The sequence below is a fragment of the Neoarius graeffei genome, chromosome 12 (genome assembly GCF_027579695.1).
Source record: "Neoarius graeffei isolate fNeoGra1 chromosome 12, fNeoGra1.pri, whole genome shotgun sequence".
In the NCBI taxonomy this organism is placed as follows: domain Eukaryota; kingdom Metazoa; phylum Chordata; class Actinopteri; order Siluriformes; family Ariidae; genus Neoarius; species Neoarius graeffei.
The window spans coordinates 34,770,799-34,785,513 of record NC_083580.1 but is presented as its reverse complement, the minus strand read 5'-3'; the positions used below and the strand labels follow the sequence as shown (position 1 = coordinate 34,785,513).

Sequence of the window (14,715 nt, the reverse complement as noted above, 5' to 3'; positions counted from 1 at the left end):
GTATTACCGTCTCCCCGCTATCAAGAGAAAGGTTAAAGAAGAGAAGCAAATTATTCAAGAACAACAAAGGAACGAGTGGCTAAAAGAGAATACAATGAGAGGAGCCAAGCCTGAAAACAAGACAAGAAGCGCTAAGCCTGAAACAACACACAGACTGAACTTTACAATAGCTGCATGCATGTGAAATGGAAATAAATCGACTAAGGCACGATAAACTATTTTGGATAAAATTGTTACTGTCTGGTGCACACTTATCAACCTGTGTGACTCAATTGTGCCTTTGAATAGAGAATAAATGAAAAGGGAACTGAACATTAACTGTTTATTGAAGAAGAATTCTTCTTTCTTAAGTCTATTAATGTATTCTGTATGTTGAGTATGGAACTAACACATGGCAGATCATGCTGTTATCTAAAAATAATGGATGTCAGGGTGGTTTAATGCTACCCTAAACTCATCAAGAAAAATACAAAATACCAATAGAAAAATTAATCATATGATATATATATGTTTGTTATATATGAAATACTGTGAAGAACTTTATTCATCACATGCTTGTGAAATTCCTCTCTGCATTTAACCCATCTGAAGCAGTGAACACACACATGCGCACACACGTGAGCAATGAGCACACACACATACCCAGAGCAGTGGGCAGCCATGCTAAACAGCGCCTGGGGAGCAGTTGGGAGTTAGGTGCCTCGCTCAAGGCCATCCCATATGAACCTAACCGCAATCTCTTTGAACTGTGGGGGAAACCGGGGCATCCGGAGGAAACCCACGCAGACACAGGGAGAACATGCAAAGTCCACACAGAAAGGCCCCTGCTGGCTGCTGGGCTTGAACCCAGAACCTTCTTGCTGTGAGGTGACAGTGCTAACCACTTATACCACCGTGCTGCCTAGAGAAGCTAGAGTATAATCCCTATGCATCATAAATTTGGGTTGTTCTGCTTTATTTATTTATTTAAATTCACCGACTAGCAGTATTGTGCATGTACATATCCACACAGCACAAATGAGCATCCTTAGCCCTCTTTGATCTGTTCTGCCTAACTACTCCTCTTACAGTGTCTTGCAAAAGTATTCATCCCCCTTGGTGTTTGTCCTGTTTTGCTGCATTACAAGCTGGAATTAAAATGGATTTTTGGGGGGTCAGCACCATTTGATTTACACAAAATGCCTACCACTTTAAAGGTGCAAATTGTTTTTTATTGTGACACAAAGATGATGGGGGGGGGAAGAAATCTGGAGTGTGCATAGGTTTTCACCCCCCAAAGTCAATATTTTGTAGAGCTACCTTTTGCTGCAATTACAGCTGCAAGTCTCTTGGGGTATATGTCTATTAGCTTAGCACATCTAGCCACTGGGATTTTTGCCTATTCCTCAAAGTAAAACTGCTCCAACTCCTTCAATTTAGATGGGCTGCGTTGGTGTACAGCAATCTTTAAGTTATGCCACAGATTCTATATTGGATTGACATCTGAGCTTTGACTAGACCATTTAAGGACATTTAAATGTTTCCCTTTAAAACACTTGTATTTTCCAAGCTGTTTTACTGTTCCCCCATATGGGCTGGTACCAGTAAGCATATCATCTCCAAACTTCAGTTAGTCCAGAACTTTGCTGCCCGCATTCTTTCAGGAAAGCGGAAATTTGACCACATTCAGCCAACACTCAAACAGTTGAAACTTCTTCCTGTGGTGGATTGTCTTCATCTCAGAGATGGCGTGCAAATGTACAAGTGTCTTAATGGATTAGCACCCAGCTATTTGTGCAACATGTTCAACAAGAGATAGCAAATTCAAAAATTTCAAAATTCAAAAAAAGGGACTCGTTGCACCTCCCTAAGTGCAGGACTGCTCTAGCTCAGAACTCGTTTCCTTACAGAGGTGTAAAATTCGGGAACTCGTTGCCCGATGAGATAAGAGTTGCTCTACAGTAGCCTCTTTTAAGCACCAGCTGAGACAACACTTGCTGAGTGATTGGCTTACGAGTTAATATTTGCATATTGGAATTTATGGCAGTATTTTAACCAATAAATCATAGTTAACTGTAGGTTTATTATTATTGATTTATGAGTCATTTTAGTGGTTTTTTTGGATTGTAAATATTATATATAAAATATTATTTTCCTTTATATTGTAAATTGGATATGGAGATCCCATCTGGGAATCCAATAAAGTCTTTTGTATTTGTAAACCACTCCAGTGTAGCTTTCGCAGTATGTTTAGGGTCACTGTCCTGCTGGAATGTGAACCTTCATCCTGGTCTCAAACCTCTGGCCGACTCAAACAGGTTTTCGTCCAGAATTGCCCTTTACTTGGTGCCATCCATCTTTCCTTCAATCCTGACCAGCTTTCCTGTCCCTGCAGATGAAAAACATCCCCACAGCATGATGCTGCTACCACCCTGCTTCACTGTAGTGTGTTCTCAGGGTGATGGGAAGTGTTAAGTTTCATCTGACCAGAGAATCATCTTCCATGTGTTTGGGGAGTCTGCCACATGCTGTTGGGCAAACTTCAAACGTGTTTTCTTTCTTTCTTTTTTTTCTTAAGCAATGGCTTTTTTTCCGGCCACTCTTCCATAAAACCCTGCTCTGTGGAGTGTACGGCTTAAAGTGGTCCTATGGACAGATGCTCCCATCTCCACTGTGGATCTCTGCAGCTCCTTCAGTGTTATCTTTGGTGTCTTTGTTATATCTCTGATTAATGCTATCTTTGCCCAGTCTGAGTGTTTTGGTGGGCAGCTTTCTCTTGTCAGGTTTGTAGTGGTGCCATATTCTTTCCATTTTTCTATAATGGATTTAATGGTGCTCCATGAGATATTTAAAGTTTGGGATTTTTTTTTAATAACCCAACCCTGATCTCTATGTCTCCACAACTTTGTCTCTGACCTGTCTGAAGTGCTCCTTGGTTTTCATGTTGCCTGCTTAGTAGTGTTGTAGAGTCAGGGTCCTTCCAGAACAGGTTGATTTATACAGATATCATGTAATAGATCATGTGACACTTTGCACACAGGTGGAGTTTAATCAGCCTAATTATGTGACTTATGAAGTTACTTGGTTGGACCAGCGCTTGGGTTTCAGACGAAAGAGGGTGAATACCTATGCACACTCCAGATTTTTGTTTTTTCATCTTAATTATTGTTTGTGTCGAACCTATTGCTGGGTTTCATGTGACATCACATCCGCCTCATTAGTTATTCAAAACTTTAGCTGGTGGGCTAGCAAAGCTCAGTTGACAAAGCGTTTGTATGGAGAAGGTGCATTGCTTGCATGAAAAATGCCTTACACTTGTGTTGTTTTAGGTTGGTAGATTCGATCAAATCGTGAAACTGAAAAGATTCTTCAGGATTCCCCATGAACTAATAAAAAAGGGTGAACGAACACAGGACTTCACAAAAAGATGTCAAGAAAGGTGGCTTTTGAACCTCTCACTGAAATCAAAGGGAGCAGAGTTGAAGCATGCTCAAGTTGGCAGTGATCACTTCGTGAAAGGTTTGTATATATCCTCCTCAGTGTGCATGGGTATGTTTGCACATCCACCTTCTGTAAACCTTTTTTGGAGGAGAGCCAAGTAGTTTCTAAACATTTTTTTTGCATGGACACCAACAATTCTGGAGTTGACAGTCATGCAGGATGCTAACAAGATGTGATGACAATCTCACCTTGTACAGAGTCATCTGTACAGCTGCTGGGTACATGAAAGAGTCTGGAAACAACAGGCGCCAGATCTTCATGGGCTGAGCCTGATGATGAGCAGGTCAAGTGGACCAAATCTGTTAAAAGAGCCTACAATTAGGCTCATAAAATAAGCTTCATTTTATTGATTTTTTTAAAAATGTACTTTTATTATTAAAAAAAAAACATACAAATAAACCAATGAGTTAATATCAAATAATTGTCAGTCCTACAAGACAATTTCAAGTAATACTACTACTACTATGAATAATAATAATAATAATAATAATAATAATAATACAGGTCTCAAAGATTTTAATGTAGTCAGTAGTGGATACATCAATTACAATGCCAAGGATTTAGGCACTACATTAAAGGTACTTTCTTATTTTTTTTTGTTTGTTTGCTGTTTTATAGTAGAATACTGCTTGTGTGCGTCTTGAAGAACATATCTTTGCATATATGGATTACAGTGAAGAAACCACTATATAAGAAACCGTGTGTATGTGATCTACAGTCAGGCCCACAAATATTTGGACATTGACAAATTTATTGTTATTTTAGCGTAAGCTGGGTCCTCATGTGTATTAGAACCAGTCTCTCAAAGGTCTTCATGACATGTGATGTCGGAGCCACATGTCTATAGTCATTAAGACCGCTGAGACAACCTTTCTTTGGCACTGAAACAATGCAGGAGGTTCTTCCAGAGTGTGGGCACCTTCTTTAGTGTCAGAAAGAGATTGAAGAGACGCTATAGAGGAGCTGGCAGTTGTCGAGCACACACTTTCAGCATCCTGGGGATGATATCAGGCCCACTGGCTTTGCTCCTCTGAAGTCTGAAGAACTCGCACTATACCTGGATGATGAGGTAGGGCTGGGTTATGAGAGGGTTTGCAGGGAGCTGCGAGTTCCTGGCTGTGGGTGAGTAGTTATTGGAGGGGATGAGGGGGAGAGTGATGAGGTGTCCTGGTCCACCATTATGGTAATATTGGTTTGAAGGGTGCTGATGGGTGAGGGTGGGCTGTCCTCTGGGGTCAGAAGTCTGCTGGGAGGGGTAGCAGAGGTGTTGATGGGAAGGGGAGTAAGGGCTCCCTGTATAGCAGCTGTATGTCCCTTTCACATTCACATAAAAAGAGGTCCAGGATTTTATTCTCTCTCGCTGCACAGTTGGCATACTGCTTGAAACTGGTTAGGACAAGGGAGAGGGAGACATGGTTAAAATCCCAGCTGATCATTGGGCACTGGGATGTTGTGTCTGAAGTCCTGTGGTGACTGTGTAAATGTCATCACTCATGCTCTTTGCTGCCACAGATGGGGGGATGTAAACAATGACAATGGCATGCAAGAACTCCCACATGATAGTATGGTCTCAGACCTACCATCAGAAGTTCAACATCAGGGGCACAGACACATTCCTTTACCCTTACATGACTGGGATTACACCATTTAGAGTTAATAAAGACAGCAAGGCCTCCTCCTCTCTTCTTACAGCTCTGTTTCCCTCTGTCCACCCATACTAGCGAGAAGCCGGCTAGCTTGAACAGATTGTCTGGTATATTCCCATGCAGCCATGTTTCCGTGAAACAAAGCAAACTACACTCCCTGTACACCCGCTGGTTGTTCACCAAAGCTGACAGTTCATCAACCTTGTTAGCAAGAGACCTCATGTTCCCCATAATGACCACAGGAAGAAATGGTTTAACTCTTCTATCCCTCTCAAGCCTCACCTGGACCTTCACTTCGGCTCTTTCCCCCCCAACAGGGGTGTCTCCATATCTCCTCAGGTATGTGAGCAGAGGGGATACCGGCTCCATGCTGGTATAACAAGGGCTTGTCGTGGGTGTAAATGATCATTGTCCAAAATAAAATACAAAAGAAAAAAAAACCCAGGAAAAAATACAACTAAAATGTTGCAGCAAAAAAAGAAGAAAAAAAAACCCATACAGAACACAATAACAAAATAAAAAGCAGGCAAAATCCACAAAAAAGACAGAGTAGGGAGAGAGCTGTTGCAATAGGCTGCTGACTTCTCTAGCGCTTGGAAGTAGTACACACTACTACTGGCTTCCAGCGTGTCAGTTAATTTTCTGATAGTTAAAAAAAAAAAAAGTAATATACCAGAATAAATGGTTCTGGAAATAATGGCAGTGTAATATCATATAAGGATGATAAAATCATTATATTACACAAGTCTAATTTAAAAGTATCCTTCTTTTATTCTATTAGTAACTGTGATTTTTAGCTAGTTCAGATATTCAAGAGCTTACACTGTGGTGACATTTAGTTCCGAATCACTCATTTTTGAACATACCACAAAAAACAATGGTTTTAGTAACCAGTGATTATGAAGTAAGCATGAATGACCCATACCCTTGCAGCCTTGTCCTTAGCTATGCATTATGTGTAACTTACAGGTTCCAGGCATGCACGTCATGGAGGATGAACTGAGCTCTACCATCCTTACAGCCGGAGAGGAAGGCTCAAGAGGAGGCACTGTCACCAATGAAATCTGCACAGTGGACATAAAGATAAACAGGGCAAGGATCAGAGGAAAAAAAATTATAACTCAATACTGTACAAACTTGAATGATTTGCTTTGCAACTTAACAGGACTGCAATCAGACTTTGCACTCAGCAGTTTATCAAACACTGAATGCACCCATTCTCTACTTTCACATATCCATAATGCTTTGTGCCTTGGGGGGTAACCAGGTGCTGTATTTGTTTACTATATTTGTTTACCTCAGACATTTCTTCGAATTCACATGGGGAAAAACGACTTTTCCTGATTTAAAAGTTTTATAGAATACCTAAAGAGGTTAAATGTCGAAAAGTGTGGTTATACAGAATTCTCCATCAAAACTTTACAATGACAGACAACATGTGACCATGTTCTGCACACTTCAATGGTGGAGTCTGATGATCCAAGTCATGAAGCCTACAACCCCCGTCTGCGTTTAGTCATAAAAAGTGCAAAAACCAAAAAAACAAGGACAAGCCAAAGAACTGAAAAGGACAACTTCATTGAAGGATCAACTCTCAAAACAAAGCATAAACCATGCAGTGTAAGTAAGCTTACATGTACTTTCCCTTTTAGTGTGGGTAGATTGAATGTAGTATTTGACCCTGTAGTCCTAACAACTTCCTCCAACAGCTCAAAGATTGTCGTAATCTGGTAGCATATGAGCTCCAGGAAAATCAGAGTGAAGGAAATCAAAATCAACATAAAAAATAAATTTGACAATTCTGCTGTGTTTACAGTACTTACTTGACTGAATGAATTCCTTACTTGTGTTCCCATGCACAAATCATTTTGTATTTTCTTACGGCTTTCTCGTTGTAACCAGAACCCAGAAAAAACTATTTCACTGTGGATTCTTCTATTATCAGTGTTGATCTTTCTCAGCTCTTTTGCCAATCTTTTAACTTCTGCAGATAAGTAATTGTTGGAACACCCGTGTTGACAAATGAAGAAGGCTACTGACTGTCAGCCAAAGTAAAGATGTTCAAAGCGTTCGATATGATATTTACAAGTGCTTTTTTTACCGAGTGATTTCTCGAGGTGCATAGAAAAGGCTTTGCAGATTTCTTTAAGCTTTGGTTTAGTTAGTTTTGACACTTCTTTGAAGGTTTTAGGGAGATTTAAATTCAAAAGATTACTGTCAGTGTGCGACGGAATGTTGTTTTAGTTTGTTTATATTTTGGTTACCCAAGATGCAAAGCATTATGGGTAATGTGAAAGTAATCAATAGAGGCAAAGGTTCTGTTGACACAACTGGCATTAACATGTATCCTGGGTGATTGGATTTAAAGCCATCAGTGCTGAGTACACAGGTGTGAAAGGGGTCAAATGCATCCTGAAAGCACACTGTGATTTGATCACTTAAACCACATTTGGAAGTGGTCTGGGACACACATGGCCACATCACATTTGTACTATGAAAGCTATTGCATCTCGATGCTCCTCAGACAGCATAAAATATGTAATCATTGAGAGTGTAATCAAAAAACATAAAATACTTATTCATTGTGAGACTGTTTGAAAATCACCCTGAAAGGTAGGGCTTGACACTGCTAAAATAATGGATAAAAACAATGTTATAACAGACACCTTTTTCGTTCAACACCCTTTCTCCTGCAGGAAAACGTATAAAATCCAAATGCAAGTCATCACAAGAGATGCATTTTAATGCCAGTGAACAGTTACTTGTCTTGGCTGTCCACTTCTGATCCAGTCACCGAGGATGCATGTTAATGCTAGGTGTGAACTGGGCCAAAGTGACCATGATGAACAGATAATATGAATCTTAACTACATATACGGTACTGTGTACACACACACACAACAAGGACAAAGAACAAAAGTTTGCTTACATACCAAATGCAAGTAAATAATATGTTCAAACCCAGTGGCACTCTCATTATGCGGCTTCATAAATCCAGAAATATTAGAATAAATATTTTATTCCACTTTATGCTAAACCAAAAATAGGAATTTTTAGATCAAGTGGTCTGACTGCAAAAGTACAGAAATGATACCTCTTGTTGAAACAGTAAAATAAAAAATGTCTTAATAAAGAAATAAGGAAATGTCAATTAAACTAAAGCGAATTAAGTCTGAATATTCTTGTTACAAACAGGCATTTCTCACTTCACTTGAGTCTAAAAATTATATATGGAATTCAACTCATCTCATCTCATCTCATTATCTCTAGCTGCTTTATCCTTCTACAGGGTCGCAGGCAAGCTGGAGCCTATCCCAGCTGACTACGGGCGAAAGGCGGGGTATAGAGGTCTGCGCGGGTCGGATTTTTCAGTCCCGCTCCCACCCGCATTGTGCAGTCCCGCTCCCGCCCGCAAAGAATTATGATTTTTCAGTCCCGCTCCCGCCCGCAAAGAATTATGATTTTCAGTCCCACTCCCACCCACGCCTGCCATATTTTGTCCCGCTCCCACCCGCAAATCCCGCATGATGCAGATGTTCGCGTTATTTCTCAGGAAAGTTCTTGTCTTGACACAGCGTGATGGTGCCTCGCCCCCTACTTTGAGTGGATTTGAGCATAAATATCTACAGCTCACGTTCACGTTTGTTATTATTTACCTTGTTTCTGAATTCGGAATGTTGAAATGGCAGCATGTAGACCTAATAATAATAATTATTTAAGTAGGCTAATCATTTAAGTATGCGCTCTCCCATGGTGCGTCTCCTATGAATAATTAGTGTGAAAGGAGAGATGGATCGCACTCTTGAACTTATTCTTTTAGTTACATTTCTTTGGAGTTGTTTTTAGCAGCAGAAGGAGACAAACGTTTCGGCTGTTGCCTTCGTCAGTGTCTATAATAATAATAAACGGTGGCACGGTGGTGTAGTGGTTAGCGCTGTCGCCTCACAGCAAGAAGGTCCTGGGTTCGAGCCCCGGGGCCGGCGAGGGCCTTTCTGTGTGGAGTTTGCATGTTCTCCCCGTGTCCGCGTGGGTTTCCTCCGGGTGCTCCGGTTTCCCCCACAGTCCAAAGACATGCAGGTTAGGTTAACTGGTGACTCTAAATTGACCGTAGGTGTGAATGTGAGTGTGAATGGTTGTCTGTGTCTATGTGTCAGCCCTGTGATGACCTGGCGACTTGTCCAGGGTGTACCCCGCCTTTCGCCCGTAGTCAGCTGGGATAGGCTCCAGCTTGCCTGCGACCCTGTAGAAGGATAAAGCGGCTAGAGATAATGAGATGAGATGAGATAATAATAAACAATAAAAAAAGACAGGCGAGCATGTAATTCCAAGTGGAAATTTGGTATATTTATTGTTCAGCCATACAAAACATTAGGCTAACCCAGTTTACATTTGTAAAGCATTTCTAACTAAAATGTCCGATTTCAGGACTCTTGACTTTTTAACGGTAAATGTACCTCTTTTTAAAGCAGCACTTACTTTTGAAGCACTGTGAGCTTCAGTAAAGGAGCTCTGCTCTTCTGCCATGATCGGAGATCTCAAACACGGAAGAGGAAAGGAATCGGAAACGTACGAGAGTTATTTATCCTCTCCTGGATCAGAATCAGAATTCTGATGACCAGCTCATCTAAGGCGTCATTGAGGCATCATGTTAGGCCAAGTTTACATTAGACCATATCTGTCTCGTTTTCTTCGCGGATGCACTGTCAGTTTACATTAAAATGCCTGGAAACGCCGGGAAACGGGAATCCGCCAGGGTCCACGTATTCAATCCAAATCGTGTCTGGTCCGGTGCTGTGTAAACATTGAGAATACGCGGATACGCTGTGCTGAGCTCTAGCTGGCGTCGTCATTGGACAACGTCACTGTGACATCCACCTTCCTGATTCGCTGGCGTTGGTCATGTGACGCGACTGCTGAAAAACGGCGCGGACTTCCGCCTTGTATCACCTTTCATTAAAGAGTATAAAAGTATGAAAATACTGCAAATACTGATGCAAATACTGCTCATTGTGTAGTTATGATTGTCTTTAGGCTTGCCATCCTTCCACTTGCAAGTGGTAAGTGACGCGCATGCCCGACATGCACTGAGATCTCACACACAGCGGCTCAGTCCCAAATCACTGCTCGTGCGCTATATTCGCGCGCTCTGTGAGCTGCGCAGGGCCGGAGTGCACACCCTCCAGAGGGCACTCGCTGTTCATGGCGGAGTGATTTGGAGCGCAGGATGCCTGCGAAGCCGAGCGTATCCGTGTATTGGCGTTGCTATGTGCACGCGAATCGTGTATTGGCGTTGCTGTGTGCACACTAATCATTTTAAAAACGTTAATCTGATGATCCGCTGATACGGTCTAATGTAAACCCCACCTTAGTGTGGGTCACTGGAGGCTGGGTGTGAACGGCGAGTCATTAGAGTGATCAAAGGATTGCCCGTTAGGGTGATCAATGGCAAATTTAAGATGCCATTCCTCACTCAAACTGGCAATCTGACTCTCTCTGCAAATTTAGGCATCTTAAAATGTTTTTATTAATGCCAAATAAAATATCCAGCACAAATTATATATGATAGACATAAATTAATAATTTATAAATTTTATTTTAAACACGTTTTTAGTTAGCGGGACTGCAGCTTATCACCGCTCCCGCCCGCGCCCGCATATGTGCACTCCCGCTCGCGCCCGCAATGAGCTTTCAAAATTTGTCCCGCGCCGCACTGCTTTGCGGCGGGTCCCACGAGTCCCGCGGGACTCCCGCAGGAGTGCAGGGCTCTAGCGGGGTACACCCTGGACAAGTCGCCAGGTCATCACAGGGCTGACACATAGACACACACAACCATTCACACTCACATTCACACCTACGGTCAATTTAGAGTCACCAGTTAACCTAACCTGCATGTCTTTGGACTGTGGGGGAAACCGGAGCACCCGGAGGAAACCCACGCAGACACGGGGAGAACATGCAAACTTCACACAGAAAGGCCCTTGCCAGCCACGGGGCTCGAACCCGGACCTTCTTGCTGTGAGGCGACAGCGCTAACCACTACACCACCGTGCCGCCCATTTATGGAATTATATATTAATAATGAGATAAGTAATACACAAATAATGAGAATCAAATAAAAAATTTGTCAGGATGATTGCTTTTCATTCACAGATTTTGCTTTCATTCCTTTCTATTTGTGGATTTTTCTGATGCAGTTTTTTGCTTTTCTGCTTGACTTTTTGGTACCTTTTTTTTTAACGGGTGGGGGGGGTTGTCTTAAAAGAAGGCATTCACCTGAAATCACTGTTGGTCAACTGAGTTTCCAGTCCATTAACAGTGGAGCTGAATATGGCATGGCGGAATGAATGGAGCAGTGCTCCACTGCAGGAAAACTTTATTGTCATTACAATAAAACAGATGGTAAAAAACAAAACATATGGTTAGTGACTGAATTGTTTGTAGATGCATTCACATATATTTATTTGGCAAATGTACAATTGTCTTCATTCCGTCCAGTTAAGTATCAGTTTAAAAAGATACCTCAGTAACAAGGTACTGAAGCTCGCTTCTTATAGAGACTTTGCACTGTCATGTGACCTCATAGTAATCGTAACTATGCCACCATGACAGGGGGCACGCTTATAGTGCTTCATTCAGCTAAGTTAGTTATTGATCAGTATGGGAAGATTTTGCTGCATTTCTGGATGGACAAATCGTTTTGAATGAAACAAACATCAGATTTGTTTAAATTTACCGAAAGTAATTCATCATCGGCCGGGAGGGAGAACTAGAGAAATTTCTAAACATAGAAGGGGAAAATGGGGGGGATAAAAACATTCGGTGGGACTCTGGAGAGATCAAAAACCCTATTATCTGCTCACTTCATTTCCACAAAGGTAAGAATAAAACAAACAAACAAGAAAAAACCCTTAATTTCACAACTGCAGCAAGATGCTCATTCTTATACAGTGAAGTGAACATGAGCAACACAGCGGCTCTGCACAGCCTCACCTTCACCAAGACTTAAAGTGCATTTACATTTGGGGATCCTTCAGAGCATGTTGTATGCACGCTTGGGACCCAGTCATTATGGGAAACACCTGATGCTGATTTGAATGGAATCAGCATGCTGTTTTCACCGAGACTTTGTGAAGTATTCTGTTAGGTATGTGGCAGTAGATGGGTCTAAGTGCAGGAAGTGTGTTTATTAGCAGGTGTGATATTTACAAAAATAAAACAAACGAACCTAAAGCAGAGTTATAACCATAGCTAAAAACAAAACATGACAATAATAGTGATAATACTTCCTGAAGCCTATGTGTCCTTGTACGCGCATGCTGATTGCACTCAAATCAGCATCAGGTGTTTCCCATAATGACTGGGCCCCAAGGGCACGCACAACATGCTCTGAAGGATCCCCAAATGTAAATGCACTTTTTAAGTCTTGGTGAAGGTTAGGCTGTGTAGAGCTGCTGTGTTGCTCATGTTCACTTCACCGTATAAGAATGACCACCTTGCTGCAGTTGTGAAATTAATTTTTTTTAGATTCTTACCTTAGTAGAAATAAAAGTGAGCATACTATAGGGTTTATGACCTCTCCGTTCAACACTGAGTCCCGCTGAATGTTTTTGCCCCACTTTTCCCTTCTATGTTCAGAAATTTCTCTATTTGTCCCCCTGATAATGACGACTTACTCTTGGTAAATTAAAAATCTGATGTCTTTGTTCAAAACGATTTGTACATCCAAAAATGCAGAAAAACCTTCCCATACTGATCAATAACAACTAACTTGTCTGAATGAAGCACTACAAATCGTGCATCATGTCATGGTGCCATAGTTACTGTTGCTATGGGGCAAAGCCTCTATTCACCAGCTTCTTATTCTGATTTTTTTTCCTGTTTCCACTTTCTGCCCAATTCTGATACATTTACTTCATTATGAAAATCTCAAAATTGACAATTCTGCATGAAACTAACTATTTTGAATGTATTGTTGTGTCTTTTTAGTTTTAAGAACATGATTCTCGCACTGCAATCAAAAATCAAGTTTGTAAATAAATACAACATTTAAAAGTATTTCAATTAAAATTGGCAACAAAATGCCAAATTACCTCCATGTAGCTCAATATGCAATAACGTTTCTCCTCTCCATACTGGGAGCGATGGAATTTTGGATGTAGCCATGTTGATCCAAATCAAACCCACCAATAGTAACCCTAGGCTGACACTTGCACGACTTTTGGCCACGATTTTGTCGTGGCAAGTCGTGCCATTTTGGGGCACGAACTGGGAGGCTCCCGCACTGTTCACGACGAGTTCACGAACGCGTGCCCGTCCACATTCACGAACTGGCACGACGAGTTCAAGCATAGTTTGCGCATAGTTTACGCACTTCCCGCATTGGCACGACGAGTTTGCGCAATTCGGACGGTGTTGTGCCGACTTGGGCACGCCTGTGTCATGCACAACCTCATCCTTATCAGATACCCACACGCAATTTCAGAAGTGGACCGCGAAGATCCGGACACACATGATCTGATCCCTGGTGGATGGAGGACTGACCGACACCTGCAGGGGCTGCTGCCTCTAACCGGCCATCATACCCAGAAGGATGCAAAGGATCAGCGAGACTACCTGTCACATTACTACATGTCCCCTGCTGGTGCTGTCCCTTGGCAAGAAAGAATGGTAGTAGCTTCATGAGCTGCATCCACAGTTGTTCCATTTTTGAAATAAAAGAAACGAAACTCCCCCCCCCCAAAAAAAAAGTCATGAAGGAATAGAAAATAAAAGACATTAAAGAAAAAAGCAAGAAAAAAAATTGCGAACGGCGAGAAGTGTCCGGGAAGCCCTATATATACACCCCCGCACTGACGCGAGCGCCACTGTCGCGCAGTAGTCGTGAACTGCTCGTGAACTCGTCGTGAACTGCTCGTGCCATGCGCAAACTGTTCGTGAAGTGCGTAAACTAGTCGTGAACTGCTTGTGCCATCAATGCGTGACCGTGTCAGTGGGAAGGCATGGCCACGCTGCGACGCGCACCAATTCATGAACATGTCGTGAACTACTCGTGAACTCGACGTGAGCTGTTCGTGAACTATTCGTGGCAGTTCGTGACAGTCGTGGCATGGCGCGCACTTCCACGCACTGGCACGCATCCTCCCGCATCGTCCCGACAAGTTCACGACGAGATCACGAACAGTTTGTGCATAGTTCACGACCCGGTCGCGAAATTTTGTCGTGACCAAAATTTTGAACATTTCAAAATTCTCATCCCGACATGGCACGCAGTCACGACGGGTTTACGCACACTTCACGCCAGTTTACGACTAGTTTGCGCACTGGCACGACTCGAGTCGTGCCAATGCGTGCCACGGAATCGTGCAAGTGTCAGCCTAGCCTAAGTCTTCTCTCATACGTCAGTGTAGATCCTGCCCATAACGTCCAGTTCATCTTGCAACCAAAATGTTTTGACTCATTAAACTTTTTGACTTACAAAAGTTTTAGACTCGCAAGCAACTCTGGCTCAATGCCAAAAAGGAATGAATCGCAATCAAAACTTTTTGTGATGCAAAAAGAAGACTGCTTGTTTTTTAATTGTAAACTTGATT

The 14,715-nt window shown here is 42.1% G+C and overlaps 1 protein-coding gene across 3 annotated transcripts in view; it reads right to left on the bottom strand.

Annotated features, from left to right (window-relative positions):
* Positions 1–14,715, bottom strand: part of chm (CHM Rab escort protein) — a 377,848-nt gene that overhangs the window by 43,039 nt on the left and 320,094 nt on the right. For all 3 annotated transcript variants that reach the window (XM_060935797.1, XM_060935798.1, XM_060935799.1), the window contains 2 exons: positions 6,094–6,190; positions 3,669–3,779 (listed from right to left, as the gene is read on the bottom strand). In XM_060935797.1, the coding sequence (XP_060791780.1) occupies positions 3,669–3,779; positions 6,094–6,190 (208 nt within the window). The remainder of the gene's footprint in view (positions 1–3,668; positions 3,780–6,093; positions 6,191–14,715) is intronic.